Genomic DNA, 19393 nt, shown 5'->3' on the forward strand with positions numbered 1-19393 from the left:
TAATTTCTTCTACTGCATTACAAAGCACAAGTCATTACTTTAACCCTGCAGAGTAGCTGCATGCTGTTTTTCTTTGATTTAGTGCTAAACAGATGAGTGTGTTTATTGGTCAGAAAGCCGTTTGTTTGGATTGTGGTCCTTCAGTTTACATTTCTCATAAGCCTCTTGCAGTTCTGTTTACTGGTAAAGGCGTCTACCATGCAGTCTGACATCCATGATGTCTCAAAGTGAAGACAGGGAGGGAAAAAATGTTGCATTTTTGCCTTTACTTTTAAGCCTGTCTGACACAGCCAGACTAAATATTGCATTTAGCATTTATTTTAGTTGGAGGCTGGCAAGGTGGCAAAGCGGCTTGGAGATGAAAGGCAGCGGCAGTGGTTTAAAAGGTTGGTGGCTGAGAGGAAGTAAATGTAACAAGGTGTCAGAAGGAGCAGATGGTGGATCGTCATTGGAGTATATTTGAGTTAACTAAGAAGCAAAAAGAGACAAAAATCTGTTAAAAAGACGTAATGGTCAGACACTTGCTGACCTTTTTAAGGAGATTTACAAAGAAATGGTTTCTAATAATTTAGGATGGGCCAGGTCTGTACTTTTTTTTTTTTTTTTTACATAAATCCCTGACCATCAGCTCTATTTATTTCAACCTTTTTATTTTGTTCTTTACACAGAGTCCCTTGAGAATAATCTATTCCAAAGTAGGCCTGGTGAAGAAGACGTTTCAAAACTGTTAATTAGAGCTTCAAGCCTAAAATGAGACTTTATTTAGATTATTCTGAAGGTCACATGGCCAGATTTTAAAGCACAGAGATGCATCTGAATAATAGATTCATTATAAAACTAAGGAGCATTAATGCACATAATCTAAAACTGAAAGTGAAGGAAGCAGCACTCGTGTTTGTCTTTCTTCATCTACCATAATCAAAAACATTTCAAGAAATAACCGGAGAAGATTGTTTTCTTACTGATGATGTCAAACATTCAGCTCTTTTAACTTAATACGAATTCTAGGGGGAAAAAAATCCCTGGGTAAATAGCTGTGTTCAAGTCTTGCATCGAACACACTCAATAAGATCTCCATATTGGTAAGGAATTGTGTAAACTATTTTAATGATGTCTGAAAAACAGACATTTGAATGTCTTCACTCAGAACCTGCTTTAAGCCACATGGTAAAGCCTGCAGCAGCTAAAAGGCATTTTAAAGTTCTTTGCTGAACAAAGTCTAGTGTTGTCTGCAACACTTCAGTTGTAAAAATACTGTTTCCAATGGACTTATTAAAATGGTAAATGGAAAGGGTCCCAAAATTAAGCCATGAGGAACTCCATTTAAACCAAAACAAACATGGAAGCACATTGTTTTCAAAGCTTTATTACTTTTATCATCATTAGTAAAAAGTTTAGAAATAGAGCAGCTATTTACTGAAACCTTTATAATTTGGGATTTTCTCAACAATACAACAAACTACAAAGTCTAGAAAATTGTTTTGGGTCAATTGATTTCAGTGCTTTATGGACTTCCATAAAGGAAATGACCTTTAAACCAAATGAACCACTGAAAAGGCAGTAGTTGGAAAAAACTATTTAAAACAGTAAGATTGATATTTGCATTATAAATGGAACCAATATTCTCATAACATTTCAGATATATCTGTCGGATAATGATGTTAAGCAATAAGAGACATAAATGCTCTTTTCCTATTTTTACGTGGCTTTTGCACTGAATATAGTCTCAAATAACCCTATGGTGATTCATGGAAACCTGATCTCCATTATCTTGTCACTACTTTATGTTTCTCCTTAACTCATATATTCCAGTTTAAGTCAAAGGGGAAAAAAAAAAAATGTTTCACAGACTTTCATAGCTATATCTTGTAAAGCGTTTACTTTGAAGTCTGTGGAGAAGGTAATGTGATTTTCTTTGCTCCGTGTTCACAGCATTTGGCAGAGGATTTCAGAGATGGAACATTTCTCTATCAGTGCTCTAAAGTGTAGTGGATCTTGTGGGAGAAGTGTTTGGTTACCAATGTCTGCAGATTCTCCCCAAAAAAATGAGCTCTGGTGAAATGAGACACCATTTAGGAATATGGAAAATGGATCAAAAAGCACAGCTTTTCAGAGGAAGGAGAAAATACAAAAAAATGTCAAGACAGATAATGACATTTTTAAAATCAACCTTGAAGCATAAGTTTGATTTTAAAAATAAGTCATGTCTTTCCGTTTTAATTTTCTTTTTTTTCTTTTTTTTTTCCCAAACAAAACCTGCTGCATTTTGACTTCAAATACTGAAACACATCCCTTGACTGAGCTGACTGGTTTTTTTTTGGGGGGGGGGTTTTCACTGCTTTAAAGACATGTTTTTCATGTCTGATGAAATATGATAAATAATGAATTCCCACTTTGTAATAAAATTAAGTGAAGCAAAATTGTTGAAGCATTCTGGATTTGGAAATATACCTTCAATGTATGCATACAGTCCTCTAAATATTGAAACTTATTTGATGATATGGGTATCTTAAACTGTATTCTGCCTCATTTGACCTTTTTTAAAGTCTTGTAAGGTTTATTTTGGGCATAGGCAATAATGTTATCAGACACATGAACTGCCTTTGTTCTGGTCAGAATCTCCGTTCCTGCCAGGAGAACCTACATCTTTCTTTCGACTCATATTTTCTTTTGAAACGAATGTATTCTCTCTTCTCCATTTAGCATGTATATGAAACTAGCAGGATGTTGGCATCTTACTCAGCCTTACTTTTGTGACAGATGGTCAAACTCGGGTGAGGCTTGCAGAGGGGACCAAACTTCTACAAGTTTAATACACAAAAATAAAGCAATGAGCTAAAAACAATGCAGTTTTAAGTTCTATAGTTCAGTTGAGTAATTCCTCACTTTCCCTTATTATTGAGAACAGACACTGTAAATATGTATACTAACGATGCACTATAATAAAACAAAAACATGTTTGTGTAAAAAGGATAATACTTTAAATAGGCAAGGCTGACAGACAAATATTTACATCGTTTAATTAGAGACAATGCGGCGGTGTCAGTCAGGTTTCCATCAACTCGTAGAAGGAAAGTTTAAAAAGCAGCCACACAGAAAGGCATGAGTCATCTAACTAACACAGTTTATTACAAATACCTATTTTTATTATGATTTCATCCCATTTTGGATAAGATTATTTCCCACCACAAATTTCTTGTTTGACTTTATTTTTTCATGATGTTGTGAAACAGTAATTTTCATAATGAATGTATGTCAGCATGTCGCTGGAATGTGACACAAAGTTACAAAAATGATTTATTTGCTTTTCTGCTTGAATGAAATTAATGCGTTAGGCACTTTGATTACATCCCAGAGGAATGTCATTACAGCATCTGCATACTGTGATAATTTGTCTTGTGAGGGGATGGAGGTAAACTCTGCTCATCTATCTGCCTGTCGGAGCTGTAGAAATGTAAACTCCTTCTGAAAGAGAATGCCACACTGGAAGCCCTTTCTCTGAATCATGCCATGTTCCTTTGTTGCCTCTAACTGTTGTCTAGATTGCAGGGAAGCTGAGATCAGTGACTTGCCAACACAGCTGAATGAGCAGTGTAAACGTTTGGAAATGGAAGATATTGCGTGATTATACAGCATCTAGCTTTAAAACCCTTTTTTGCATGCAAATCTGATTACAAGTATACATTTTTTATCACTTTGAATTGCAATGAAAGAAAATGCATTTATGAGGAAAGTGCTCCGAGTGAAGTTTGCTGTTGGTTTGTCCCTCCCTTTGCTTTGAAGGACGGTGTGTGACGGACATAACGGGATCAGACATGACCTCACAAGCCTCCCCACAATGACTTCAATCACCAAGAGTCACTCAGCCATAAACATCTGGTCACATGCTGTAGCTGTTTAAAAAAAAATCATCCCACCACATTGGGTCAGGTGTAGGACACACATCCTGTCTGCTAATCATAACTGGTTATATATCAAACAAAGTGATAATTTCAGTTCTCAGACATCTCCTGCCAGACCTTGAATGACATAAAGAGTCGACAGCCTAATATTGCCTTGTCATGGGAGGTTAGCTATAATTTACAATTTAGAAAAATCTGCCAGCCTTGCTTGACACAAGACAGGAAAGCAATTTCTGCGAGTTTGTCGCTTTTAGATCAAGCTATTATGTCAGGACAAACAAAATGGAGGCCAGGACAACTGAGTGCAAAGCCCGACAATCCAGCTCTGGCTTAGCCACATGGCAAATCTAGATTAGCAGGGGATAACCAGAGAGATGAAGAGGGAGTGGGCGGAGAGCAAACAAGATTGAGATAAAGAGGCTGGGAACATGAGAAACCAAAAAACTTGAGCGAGAAATGGATTGATGAGTACAGACGTCAGAAAGTCATTTTTATTTTTAATGTGACTGATGTCCATTCTTCAAGTCTTTCTCCTTTACTGGTCAGTTTGAGTTACTGATATTTATTCGCCGCACAATTTACAATTCCAGGTTCCATATCTATTTTTTTTATGCCATTACATTTTTATTTATCAATTATAAATGTATTATCAATTAAATTCAAAAAATGAAACTTGTACAGATTTAATTCTCACAGTAACATGTTTTATGTTCTCTTCTTTTTAACTACAGCAAAGTCAAACCCTAAAATGTCTTAGAAAATGACAACATTACAACAAATGGTAAATAAAAGAAAACTTTTATTTAAAAAGAAATACTGGTCTTTTGAAAGTTATGTGTATGTGTACTGGATTAGTTCAGCCTGTGGCTGTCCTGTCATCTTATTCTTGATAAAAGCTGACTTTCGTCAAGAATAAACCCTTAACTTTGAGGGCTAAGTTAAGTGATTTTGCTCACTCATTAAGCACAGTGGAGATATAAGCAGGTCTTGGTAATTTTGGTGTTGCCTTTGCTAAGTCTTGTTGGAAAATGAAATTGGCGTCCAATGAAATTGATGTATAATTAAGTGTTTGTGGAGAACTTAAGACTGGAAGCAGTTGATTAGAGCGACAGAACAGAAGCCTGCAGGAATGAGATGAACTGTGGAAGACGTGGAGATGGACGTGGTCGGTCAGCCGGTTAGTTTGTTGCGGTGCAGATGAAACAGAAGTTGTGCAGCTGGGTGTTTCCATGTCCCCAGAGTCTCGGTGCAGAAGAGGCCATGCTGCCAGTGGCTCTGGGGAAATCATTCTTTTTAAACAAATCAAGAGTGAACACTGTCTGCAATATGCAAATGAGCCTCTTTTGAAGTTTTTCTTTCTTGTAGTGCAAATCTAAATGTCATCTCCTATAGAGCTGTTGTGGGGCAACCTGCATGGTCCAAAGAGCAACAGGCACTTTCTGCTCTTCTTCCTGTTGTCTTGTTTGCTTAACAATGTTTGGGGAAAAGAAAGGAAATGATTGGCAGGGGAAGGTTGTTACTGTTAATAATGTTTTCTTTATTGCATCATGTTGATTTGGTAAATAAAAACAGTGAGTTATGAAAAAAGCCAACTTGCTCCTCTTCTGTTTTTCTGGTAATTGGTTTCCCAGGTTCCAAAGAGCTTTATTCAGGACCAGTTTGGGTTTAATAATTACTTCTATTTATTTAATTCAGTTACCAAGTTTAGATGCAGCTTTTGTTCCCAAAATGCAAAAGTTGTTCCTACATCTCCATGGTGTGTGTTAACATACTTGTAAATTTAGTAGTAAATGTGATTAATATGTTTCCAGCTTTCGGTGCCAGCAGAGCATGAACAGTGGGATTTTAAGAAGTCTACACATAAAACTTAAATATTAAAACTCAATTTCTGTGGGTGTTTTCGACTCTTATTAGAATTTGATTAGCTGCAGCAGTTCCACATTTGCAGTGCTAACTAGATTATCAGATATCTCTCTACTATGACAACAACATTACAACACTATTGCAGCATAACTTTAGGAAAATATATAACATTTCTAAACTTTAGCTTCACTGAGTCCAATTCATGTTACAACAACTTAGCTCATGTTCAATACATTACACAAATATTCAGCAAAAATCCTTAGAACTGGCTAATTTGGCTGTATTTGGCAGACTCTGCGGTCCATTACTGACTGTAGACTCATTGCTAAATGCATCCTCTCTATAATAATTCCCTGCAAGAACTAGTAAAGTCTTTTTTACAAGAATAATGAGATATCAAAATTCTGCTGAAGAGAAATGAAATATTTATGCTTCTTTAGCCTTAATAGAAACATTTTTCCACAACTTCATCTAGCATCTAAATGTGGAGGTTTTCTAACACGCATTGACTTAAAGTACCGTGGTCATGGTTCTTCAAGCAAAGATTATTCTGGTTATTGTTATCAAATTTCTGGTCAAATAGTTTAGAATATAAAGTACTTTGAAATAATTTGGCCAGGTGTGAGTATGAAAAAATTACATCTAAAGGTAACAATCATGCATCATGGTGATGATTATCAGCCTATTGCCATAGACCAGGGGTGTCAAACTCAATTTCACTGAGGGCCACTTCAGCATATTGGCCCCCCTCAACGGGCCACATTGACGGTACAAATCAGGAGTGCATCCCTGCTAAAACACTCCAGACAAAAGGTTGACTTCCCTCATTCAGTTCTGTAGAGGCTTATAATGAGTCAATGGTCCAGGTGTGTTAGAGAAGGAATGCATCTAAAGCTGCAGATGGTAGCTCTGGAAAACTAGACTTGGGCAGCCCTAGCATAAATGTATAAAAATACAATGTTAAAAATAAATTAAACACCACCTCATATTGTTAAATAACTGATTTTATGTATTGAAGTTTTAAATATTACATTTGAGTTTCCATGGATGTAAAATTACTGCTCAGTTTAAAATTTACAATATTTAAATCGGTTGTTTAAAGGTAAGCAAACAAATAATAAAAACAAGTCACATGGGCAGACATTATAGACTTTACGCAAAGATTTAGTCTCAGAGGAAACTGAAACCAATTAATTAAAAACATTCTTTCTGAATGTCATCTCATGGTCTCTGAACTAAATGCGTCTTTCTGACCGGGAGCTGACAGCGTGTTGAAGAGTTATGGACCGGACGCTTTGGAGCGTCTGGTTAGGAAGCACATTACAAACCTTTGGTTGAAATGGCGCGTTAAATTCAAGTCTCCATTACAGACCAGAGAAAACTAAAGAGAATGCAACGTTGTGTTAATCCATTTGAGGAGCCGGTAGTTTATCTGGAGGAAATAAATGACGATGCAAAAGTTAATTAGACTGTAACATGCGCAGTCCGCTGCTCAGCCACTGCGGACGCGGCTCCGCCGCTGCGAAGAATTAGAAACCGCTGGGAGTAACTCATCCAGCGGATTTAACAAATGGAGCCTTCTTGGTGCACGTTACCCAGGAGAGCGGCGTTCTGGAGCAGCTGAAGACGTAACCACGCAAAAAACAAAAAAAAACTCCTGGTAAAAGTGCACACCGGAACGCGCAAGGTAAAACACTGAGTTCAGTTGATCTGTTTGGATCAGACAGATCCAACTGACTGATGAATTAGCGCAGATTTTTCTGCAGATGGGAACCAGGAGGAAGTTGTTCAGACCCCAGCGGGTGAAGTGATGCTAATTTAAGTGAAGTCGCTTAATTTAATTTATTAAAAGTTATTGGGGTGGTTTTTGTCACTACGAGAAAATGTAGATACATTTATCTGTTTAATTTGTGATGGGATCTGGATTCACGGTGAATATCAACTAAACCGCATAAAGGCGACTAAATAGCCGATGTTAATATGATTGTAATTTCACGGATAAAAATAGTACATGACCGATTTTTTTTTTCTTTTTTTTTTTTTTATGTTGTCGGTCAAGATAACGGATGATAAAAAAACGTCTAGCGCGACCTGCCGCCCTGACACCAACTCACACACATCTTCATTCACAGTCTTGCTTGTAATGCTGGGGCGGGCCACATAAAATGACATGGCGGGCCACATGTCCGCCGCGGGCCATGTCACATAATGTCATTATGTGACATGGCCCGCCATGTCACATAAAATGACATGGCGGGCCACATGTGGCCCGCGGGCCTTGAGTTTGACACATGTGCCATAGACAGTATTTTATTGAAGGAAAGAGAGGACTATTTTAAACAATATAAAAGGTTTTGTCTTTGCTCCTGAAAACAAATTTAAATCTAAATGTTGTTCAGACTTTTATATGACAGAGGTAATTCCACAATTTTTTTTGTTCTTTTTTGTATGCCTCTAAAGTATTTGATTATATAAATCATATTAGATAAGGTATAACAAACAAATATTTATTTACATTTTTAGTAAAAATCTTATCTTTGTAGTATGCTCAGACAGTGCATATAAAACGGGTGTCTTTTCCTTCAGTGTTTCTAATTAGGAAGATTTTGTCTCCTTTGTCTGTTTGAATGACGTGTCAAAGTTACTGAATAATAATTATGGAACAGGATGTGCAGTTGGAGACTACGTAGGTGACTGTTGTATGCAGATGATTCAGTGATGCTCTGCTCATATAGTGAGCAGTATGGAGGGTCTGGTCTCAACATGGTTGAGAGTTTGACAATGTTTGTCAGAAGTGGGAAAGACCAGAATTTCCTAATATTTTTTACAAATACTTGGATCATTGTATATTTGACTACCTGTCTGATATGAACATTTATAGATGATGATGCTTTATGGGGCCACAAATTAATGTGCTAAGAGATAAACTTGATATGTATACACTACTTCAGTAAAGATTATAATCTATTGCACTGTATGCCATCCATTTGTGGAGGAGCTACAGCAAAGACTGCATGTGGAAATTCAATAAAACAATCAAAAAAACAAGGCTGCTGCTTAAGCTGTCAAGATGGAGCAGTGCAAACCAAATATTTGTTGTTACAAACAATTGAGAATAAAAGCGTCAAGAAAAAATTGCTAAATAACTTGAATGCTGCAAAAGAAATTGGAAGGTAATAATGGCTATAGACTTATTTTTCTTCATACAATTGGATCTGAAAAGAACCTTTATAACTAAAAGTGTTCTTACAGCAGCTTTGAACCAGAAAATGCAGTAGACTCGTCCATAAAGCTGAAATCCTTGGGCTTTAGTGTCAACAGTGTAAAGAAGTAACAACTCAATTATATGCTATGTTACTTGCTGAACAAACTTTGCCATAACAGGTCAGTGGTTGAATATGTGCATTCCTTTGTGTACAAAGAAATTGTACTCAGACATATTCTTCCATATATCAGGATTTTGAATGTGGTGTATTTTATTGTGCTTATTATAACATAATTTGTTTTGTTCTTACTCCATCAGGATGGGATCCCGGCGAGCTTGCGGGTAAAAGGTGAGTTTCCACCTGCTTTCTTTCCTGTTCATTGATGCATGACTCCATTTTTACAAGATGTGTGGCTGTTATCTAGTTGAGGTCACCCCAGGCAAAAAACATCTACTACAAAACTTTCGTTTCTGTTCTAAGTTTGTGTGAGGTAGTTATGAGTTAAATATCTATTAAAGTTTTTGTACACCTCAAAGTAGGGCTGCCCAGACCAAATGTTTATGATTCATGTGTTCATAGAATAAGTAATGTCTACAGTTTTTTCTTTTTCAAAACCAAAACATAAAATCAGAAAAAAATCATAAAATCATTATCAGTGTTTCTGGTGGACATTATTTTCCACAAAGCCAAATATTCTTACTAGAAGCTGAACAGAAAATTGACAGATATAATGGCATTAATGCAGTTGATTCTCTGTAACTGAATCTGTTGAAACTGAAAAGGGATTATTCACAAAAATGGATACTTTACAGCATTTCTCCCAAATAATTTGTGTTTTATAATGTCTTGTTGCAGATATTCAGAAGAATAGATTAATTTGATCAAAAGTTGTTTGAAGAGGTGAAAATCTGTAAACGAGTGCAGAAAATGATGGGCTGGTTAGCTAATCTCAAATGCTGCAAAACAGAAACTGAAACCAGACAGAATTGCAGGAAAATAGAAAATTGCTATTTTATTAATGATACCTTGTTAAAAATAAGGTGCATGAACTATAATATAGTTTTTCAAGCCATGCACAGATAAGTGCGGATTTACTAGTAGAAATTAACCACAGAAAATGCTGCGGCTTCTGGGGATGCAGCTGATACAACCACTGCAGGTCAAATATGGAAAGTTTCATCAATAGTTCCTGGTAAAGGTCATTTTAAAATGCTGTTATTGGGACGCCAAGCAGATGTCTGGGATTATTATGGGCCATTTTTACCAAAAAGCTCCATGAGCACAAGCTGTTATCCAACTAAATCAGTCAATTTGACAAAATGATATAATCTCTTAATATGTCGACAGAATCAAAAGGGTAATGCATTCAAGTCCCCACATCCTCTGTGGTATTTTTCTTTTCAAGTTTTCATTATTTTTTTCCATCATGCAGACCAAAATCTGCTTCATACCAGAGTTTTGTGTGGTATCATGAGGCTTGGACTTCAGAGCTGTTTGGCCTTAAAACAGACACAAACATCATCATTCTAGCAAGACATTCCTGTTTGATTCACTTACTAAATACATACTTTACACAAATTTGCATCATGTAGCTGCCATTTGTTTTCCTTCAGCATTTTGGTTGAATGTTGACAAAGTTCAGCATTACCAGTGTGACACCCTGAAGTTATCATTTTAGTGCTTTTCTGCATTTTATTTTCAGCCTGAGGTTTTCTTAAATTAATTGAAGTGTTTGTGGTGTGCTCAGCATGCATTGTGGAAAAAATTAGGTGTGAAACATTTGAAGTTCAGAAATTAATTAAATTATATTTAATAACAAAATGTTTTGTCAGCTTGAGACACAATTCATTCTGTGAAGGTCAAAGAATCCACAAGTGTTGAAAAGACACTTTATATTAACATTTTAAGGAAGAAAATACTGTGAGAAGGTAAAGGAAAAAATAAAAGCATACGTATGTAACAAAGTGAAGGAAGTGCAGTTCACATCAATCTTAAATACTCCATGATTAATTTCTGGTAAAGTATTTCAGGAAGAACACCGTGGACTGGACTCAAGACTTTATAGATTCTGATTCATTTTAAAATTTCAGTGTCTCTTCCATCCTACAGCCTGGGAGCCAAAAATAATTTCTCTATCCCTAAAACTTCCTTCCATCATTTCCAGAGTTGGCAGTCAGAGGATGAACCAGTAAATACTTTCTGGGGTTGTTTTTATTTGTCTATGTGGGGCCAGATTCAATATTCTTAATGCAAATGTTGAATTTAGAATAAACATTCTGTCATAAATGTATTTAACTACTTGGTTAAAAAACAAATATAAAACATGTTTAAAAAAGTTGCTGAAGGTGCAGATTTGTGCTTTTCATAAATTCAACCTTCCTGCATTTCTGTCTTGAATTTGAATCCGAAGTTGGAAATTTTAAATTCCAAGTCTGAATAAACAAAACACCCACTGATACTGGAATTACAACTTGGAAAGTCAGAGGTTCCCAACTGACCTTGAATTCATTATGGCTACACTTATCATAGTCAAGGTCGCAGAAATTATCAGTTTATTTGCAGTGTGTTTGTATCACTTAGAGCAAGAGTCAGGCCTACTACTGTACTTTATGCATTTATGTATTTATTTATGAGCATGTTCCTTTTTACAATTTGAATGCATAAAATGACGGACTTTATTGTCCCAATCCCGACTGGGACATCAACCGCTGGTTTTCTAATTTGTATCTTGTGCAAGCTGAACTCGGCGCAACAAGATTCCCAAATCTAAGTTCCAACTTCTGAGACAAATTGTGTGCAGCATAATGGGATTCTTCTTTGCTTCCAGTTGAGGCCAACATGCAAGTAGTTTTGGTAATGTTGTAATGCATAAATGTTGTGAAACTAACAGGGAGGAAGAGGCACAGCTGTACTGGTGTTGGAGTAAACCTGAAGCCATCTTCTGTTTTTTTATTTTTTTTAATTTTTTATCTTTAATCTCCAAGCTTCCACGACAACTCCATGTAATCCTGCCTCATACCTGAGTTTTCCTCCCAATGTGAAGGGCCCTTCTTAATTTTTTGAATCTTTGAACATAATTATCTCAGAAGCCAGGGTAGATTATCAAAAATACAAAGTGCATAAACAGACAAATAAGCATCTTATCCTTCCTGCCCTTGTTCTGCCCTTGTGTTCAGTGATGTATTTATCAGTGTGTTATTTCTGTGTTATATTTATCTGTCCTTGGCTTTTTCTATTTTATTCTGATAATGCTGTCTCTGGGCATAGTCAAAAAACATATCTAGATCAAATATGAGCTGGAGAGAACATTTTATTCCCCACTGTGTGAAAAAACTTATTCTGTTGTTCAATCAGAATTACCAACTTTTTTTTAACAGAGAATTCCTTAGGTTTTAGAACTTTTTAACATACACTCAGGTTGAATTGACATATCACAACAGCTTGCAAGTAACTTTGGTTCATTTGTCCTGACAGAACTGAGTCACATTTTTCACAACTCTACCAAAGATATTTGATTTTGTAGCTACTCTGAGGTTGTGCTTTGGACCATTAACCATTAACTAACTCCCTTCCAGTTTTTTCTTCATATTTTTCTTTACATTTCTGTATGATATTCTTTCATCACACAGCCATTTCGTGAGGTGCACCAGTCCCTCCTGCAGCAAAACACCCACACAAAATGATGCTACTTACTTCACAGCTGGTATAACGCTCTCAGGCCTACAAGTTTCACTGGTTTCTCCTCCAAATGTATCAATTAATGATTAGGGAAGTTATTGATTGAGTTAATCTAAACTTGATTTAGCGTATTGATTGACTAGTGAAGTGGCCATTTTCTTAATGTTTTTGTCCTTTAGTTAATTTTTAAACTGAAATTCAGGTTTTTTGATGGTCCGGTAATTTTGATATTGAAGCAATGATTTCTTCCTTCTGAGTGAGATTTTAGCGTCTAACTTAGCTAATTTCTTTAGATTTTTCCCTGGTGTTACAGAAGGAAGTAGTGTGCTGGAGGTTTTGGCTTTAAAATAGATGCATGGGAGTGCCTTAATTTATCTAAATGTTGTTGTGAAAATAACCTTTCATAGACTTAGAAAGCCATGACATTTTCATCTGGTTTTTTCTAAACTTTTTAGAAAAAACAGTTTAGGCATTACAGAGTGTATAAACTTACAGATTTAAACAAATTAATGATTCTATGAAAACGCATCTTGCTCATTACTCTGGCATTTAACTTCTAACAAATTTTGAAAATCATATCTGACCTACAACAGGACATGGCATTTAATGATTTAGTGTGATGGTACATCTAAATATCTGGGATTAGTGTATTAGTGTCAAGTGTAACTTGACATAAAATCAGAAGATGCAGAATTTAGTAGTGTTGATGCTTAGAGGTCACTGCAGTAAAACAGCATGAATTACACTTCTGGAAGAGGCCACAGTTTTTCACTTTCTGAACACAGTAGTCTATGAGGTTAAATATGCCAAATCTGAGCTCTGCCTTTGCATCCGGTAACATAAAGCTTCACCTCCTAAAGGGAAAAAAACTGCTTTGCAGTGCACAAAACAATTAATCAAATCTGTATTTGGCACTGGAGTTTCCAACCAGTTCCATCTATGAGTAGATTTTTTTTTTTGGAAAAATTAATGCACTTATGTCCTTTTGTTGCTTGACAAATACATCTAATTCATCTTTCTGTCACTTGTCTAATGTATTTTCTGTCTCCTCCCAACAAAAGTCAGTGGAGGGCGAAAGGTAGTCCAGCGGCCCAACAGGGCTGCCACTGAGTGTGTGAAGGGGCCGCTAAATGGACGGACTGTATCCCCATTTTTCTTCACCAGGGAAGGTCGAAGCAGTAATTGTAGAGGGTGCATTACCATAAAGGGCGGCCCCAGCTGTCTTCGGTGATTCAATTCAATACACTATGTTCTGTAAGCTGAGAGCAGGGAAAACTTTGGCCAGTTTTCAGCAAACACATTTCCAGCCTAGAAAGCGAGAACTGTGCAGAGGTTATAAATAATTCAGGTCTGTTTTTATTTTAATACCTCTTACTTTTATACTGCAGGGTTAACCTTTGACTAATACGTAAGGTTTGCAAGCTGTTGTCATATGCCTGCATCTTAAATTGACAACCAAACAGATTTTCAAGAGTTCAAAATATTAAATATTCTGGTAACAAACAAAGCCAGCCAGAGAAGACACTTTGCACCTTTTTATGTCCATCAGTTAAAAGAATACAACTAACATAATTCTGAGAAACTTTATTTTTATCTAAAAACTGTATCTGTCAAAGATTGGTGGGATCTCTGAAAAGGGTGAACTGATTAGAGAGCATGGCATTCCTGGAACAGTTTCTGCTAAAAACAAAGCATCTAGTGTTGTAGTATTTGTCTTTTCATCTTTGAACGTGTTTCAGACGTTTGTTTCATTTAGGCTGTGATAAACTATCGAACTGGCCAGAGGTATTTCGGCTTTGCTTTTTCAATTTGAAGCAATTAAAAAAAATAATGATTGACAAATATAGATTTATTTTTCCTTTTTTTCAAAGAGAACACATTTTCAAAATGCTAGATTGAAGAAATGCAGAAAACCAACAAATGAAGCCATTTTCTAGGGTGCTCTAATTGGAGTCCCAGTGTGCACCACAAAAGTTTAGCTTGCTATGCAATCTGCAACAAGACCCGAGGCTGTTACTGAAAGGAAATTTCCTAAAGATCGATTGATTTTTAGCTATATGAAACACCCAGCGGAACTTGTTAAAATGATCTCCTGCCCTTATTTCATATGTATGAAAATCCAGCGATGGTCATTCTCTAAATGAAATGTGTATGAATGAGTTCACAAAACAGAAATGTTCCCATATTCACAGCAAACATGCTTTGAGTGAGCCTATTAAGTAAAGCAATATTCCCTCTACCTCACTTTGTAAAGACTTACAGAAATCAACCAGAAAAATAAGAGTACATAATCAATGGACCTAATTTACTCAGGCAGAGCTGCAGAAAACACAACTAGTCAGTTATTGAATTAACACCAGGATAAACGGCAAATCCCTGAAGGCAAAGCAGAGCTGGGGTTCATAAACATTCAAAGTTCAAAGCAAGGGTTGAACAAGTTTTCAACTGCTCATTCAGAAAAGATGAAGATATTTTTCTAGACAAATTACTATATTAAATAAGTGTAATTGTGTTGTAGTTTATAAAATGTTGCTTTGTCCAGAGAGATGTTGAACATTAAACCAAAATATTTGTTCTTCTCATTGCATCAAAGAACTTGCATTAGGACCATTGATTATATAGTCTCATATTTCTGGTTGTAAGTCTTTACAAAGGAAGGTAGGGGGAGTGTTACTTAAGTTAAATAAGACTCACTGAAAGCATGTGAATATGCGCCAATTTAACAACTGAAGCTTGTTTTTCATAATGAATTTTAACAAGTAAAAATGAAAGTCGAGTTGGAGTGCAGCAAGGCCTGCCTTGCAGTGATCTCAATGTATCTTAATTTTTGGTCTCCAGATCACATAGAAATGTCTCTGTAGGCTCTGGTCAAAACAACTTATTTTTCTAATTTAGAGATTTAGAAAGCTTTTAATAAACCAAAACCTCAGAAATTGGGTTTCCATTGAAACGTAAGGCAGCAGAATCCATTTCTCATTGAGTTTATAATACACAGTGGCACTTTCTGATATGGGCAACTGCCCAGGGCGGTTGTGTTTTGGGTTTTGTTATAACAAAAACAAAACATTATTTTCCTTTAGTAATCTTTGAAGATTTTATTACATGTGTTCAAATAGAGATAAATGTAAATAATTACATTTATCAGGCTGATTCCTGATAATTATTGATTTCATAGAGTATTTCTTTGAGTTTATTTTCAAAATCCCTTACATTTTTATCTTTCAGTTGATTGTAAAGAAATATTCATCAAAAGAAATGTACAGAAATGTCATTTTTATGTAATAGAGATTAGTTCCTAAGAAGGTAGATTTTTTTCTCTAGTAGTTAGAGATGAATTGGTTTATGGACAGTATAATCTAACCTATCTCCATAACAGCACACAACAGTATTTTTCCTTGAATTTAATTATGCAGGATGCTCAATTCTTATGTTTATGACACAAAACTGTTTTTCAGCCTATCTCAGAAATCAAATTATTGTAAAAAGCCATCAGTTTGCTTCTGATGAAAATCATATTATGCACTTAAAGTCTATAGTACAATCAGTTGAAGAGAAAATGAATAAGATCACTGGTTGCATGTTCCCAAAGACGCATCATGCCACCTTTAAACAACCGTTTATCATCTTTGAGTATTCTTATTACTGCGCCGCATCGTTGAGGTGAAACCTTTGCACCAGTCCAAGCTTCTTGTTTTGCTGCCACGAATGTTTGTGCTCCTAATCTGTGTCGTCTCCTCTTCTCTAATACACTGACACGATGCATTAATTTGTATGCATTGCAGTCATTTTACCGCCACCAGACCTAAGTCCATACCAGACACACATGAATAATTCAAAAGCTGAGAAAAACATTGAGCTCTAAATTGTGTATTAATTCTAAAATTGCACACTACCCCCTGGGACTGGGTTACAATTTTAATAACTTGTCACAGCTAAACCAAAGAGCAGAGCATTTCGGTGCTTTTCTCAGACAAAATTATTTGACTCCCTGTTGTTCCATCTCACTACACATTATTATCAAAATTTAATTTGTAATGGTCTTCATATGGTTCAACTCAAGTCAATGTAGAAAGAGGGAGTACAGTTTTTTTTTCTTTTTTTTTAGGAATGTGGGGATGAGGCATATTAAAAGGGATAGTAGGACAGAAGTGTAGTTTTGTTGGTTTTGTTCCTTAGGTACCTGCAGGACTGTGTGGTCACCGGCAACCCGTTAAAGGTATAGTTCAGGTTTTGGGAAGAGGGATAGATGAAGATGGTCAAAGCAAAGCTTGTTTTGAAGAACATTGTGTGTTCATAAGAGCACTCAAGCTACCTAAAACAAACATATTTAGACTTTTGATAAGATGGACACATAAACACATGAAAACAAATAAAAACCGTCTATGCCATAGTGACAGATTTAGAGTATTTCATAGCTGAAGTTTGTAAAATGGGTCTGAGGAGCTAACTGTAGTCTCTGGTTGGTTAACCTGAGAGTATGACTTGATGTATAAGGCTCTGACAGCTCTATTTAAAATATTTAAGAGTGAATTCTCAAAGTAACTGGTAACCAGTAAGGGGAGCTCAAGACGGATATCGTGTGCCCTCCTTGTTCCAGTTAGCAGTCTCACTGCAGCGTTTTGTCCCATTGGAAGACAACAAAGTTCCTGTTTGAGACAAGAAAACCAGATAAAGTTGTAAAATGTATCACTATGGATGGAACTTCAGTATATCCTGAGCCTCTGAATTAGCTTGGTGAGACTTTAGTGCCTCCCACATTGGCAGTCCATCTTCCTCCCCGGTTATAATTGCACTCGCATTGTGGTCCTGATAAAAGTCAATTCTAATTAGTCGGCCAGGATAAAAAAAACAGCAAGACTCAGCATTTTTAACAAGTCAAATGTTTTTTTTTGTTTGTTTGTTTGTAGACATTGACTTCCAAAGAACCACACATTTTTTAAGGCATTTGTTTTATTATTGGATACTTTGACTTTTAAAAATGCATTTTAAATTACTGCATATATGAATGACTGAATAATAAAGTTTTAGACTTAATTTAAAAGGGGAACTATAATCTGTTTCAGCTTCCTTACAGAAACCCTTCTTTTCAATTTTTTTGTCCTACACATGCAGTCACCATTTGCACAGTTTGTTTTTATGATGGCTATGAAGGAGAATACTAATGTTCTCATAAACTGACTCTACCAGGCCATTAGAATAACATTTGGGAGCCATTTTGCCGTGTACTATTCTGACAGGCAATTTGTTTTCAGGTTTTCTGGTTGCTTAATGAACTTTCAGTTAACATTAAAATGCTCATCTGAAAATAACACAAGGGTGGGGGACAAAAAAGGCAAGTGATGGGTGTCATGGTGATCATCAGGACTGCCAAAGGAAGCAGAACCTGCTGCATATTTAACAGGATCAACAATATTCCCATCAACACTCAGCTCCAGCGTATAAATGACTCCCAGGATGTTGATAAGCATAATTTTTGGCAAACCATATCCTAAATGTGTAGAATTAAATGGGGTGAGACGAATCTAATTGAGATTCATCAATAATTCGTAGTGATCTGCATGAACCCTTGCTACTTACAGTGGATAATGATGAAGGCTGGGCAATAGGAGCGCTGCCGTTTCCATCTGAAGGTCAGCGCAGTAATCATAGGAAGGAACATTATCCTGAAGGTCGGTTCCTGCTTTCAGCCAACATTAACTTTAATGCACCTTTCATCTGAATGGCAGGACCGCATCAGTGTCAAAACATGAAAATTACCCCCCAGAGCTCCACGCTATCCACTCAGTTATTTTATTGTATGTTGTGTCCAAACTAACTGTTACTTTTTAAAGTTATGTGTATTTCCCTGCTGGAATACATTATAAATATCTTCTTTGAAGTCTTGATCCAAAATGCTTTTCTAACTCCGCCAGTAATCATTTTGGAGCAGTGACAGCCACCTTCATATCCAAGACTGTTTGGGATAAAATTGAAACAGGTTAAATGAGGAGGGGGAACTGGTTGGGGTTTGGGTTTCCTAACACTTTGCTTCCAAAACCTCCTAATTGTATCTTGTTTAGTCTCACTATTTGAATGCAGAGAAAGCTAGTGAAATATTATGCATGCGTAGTCTTTGTGTGTATGCTTCCACTCAGCAGGGAGTGTGGCATATAGCTGCAAATTAAAGAAAAAAACGCAACTAGAATTTTGATTTGTCTTCTTTCATGTTTTGAGATCTGACATGGTCTTTTATGTGTTTCATCATTGTGAGAAAACAGTCCTTTGCTGCTGCTTTTTGTTAGACGTGAGTAATCTGAGCTTTAATGTTTTCACCATTCAGTTTAAGTCCTAATTCTTGCTGACATGTGCTTGCCTTTGGAAATGGCCTCTGTCATTTGTAAATTGTGAACGGGTGAAGGATGAAAGCCTCAGTTTGAAGCAAACAACCATACAACTCCAATGGAAGAATTGTACTTTTACTTTAGAGCCATGAAGCAAATAGAATTACACAAAATGAAGTCCTTGTAAAACATAGCCTTGTCCCAGTAAAGTGCTTGCTCTAATAAACCATAACACAATAAGTGAAAAGAAATGTTTCCACAAAGTGTGAATCATACTGTGCAAGGTATAATTGTGCAAGGTTTTGTCTTATTGTTTAACATCATTTCTGCCATCTATATCAATTATAAAGAATTGCATCCAGCAGCCTGAACTGCTGAGTAGTCTTTGTGGTCAAACATCACCTTCAAACTTCTACAAAGTCAA

At 36.2% G+C, this 19393-nt stretch overlaps 1 protein-coding gene across 3 annotated transcripts in view; it reads left to right on the forward strand.

Annotated features, from left to right (window-relative positions):
- The window catches only part of fstl5 (follistatin-like 5), a 192272-nt gene that overhangs the window by 30622 nt on the left and 142257 nt on the right, over positions 1–19393 (forward strand). For all 3 annotated transcript variants that reach the window (XM_016670941.1, XM_007551027.2, XM_007551028.2), the window contains exon 3: positions 9289–9319. In XM_016670941.1, the coding sequence (XP_016526427.1) occupies positions 9289–9319 (31 nt within the window). The remainder of the gene's footprint in view (positions 1–9288; positions 9320–19393) is intronic.

This window comes from Poecilia formosa, unplaced genomic scaffold (genome assembly GCF_000485575.1).
Source record: "Poecilia formosa unplaced genomic scaffold, Poecilia_formosa-5.1.2 Scaffold39, whole genome shotgun sequence".
Classification (NCBI taxonomy): Eukaryota; Metazoa; Chordata; class Actinopteri; order Cyprinodontiformes; family Poeciliidae; genus Poecilia; species Poecilia formosa.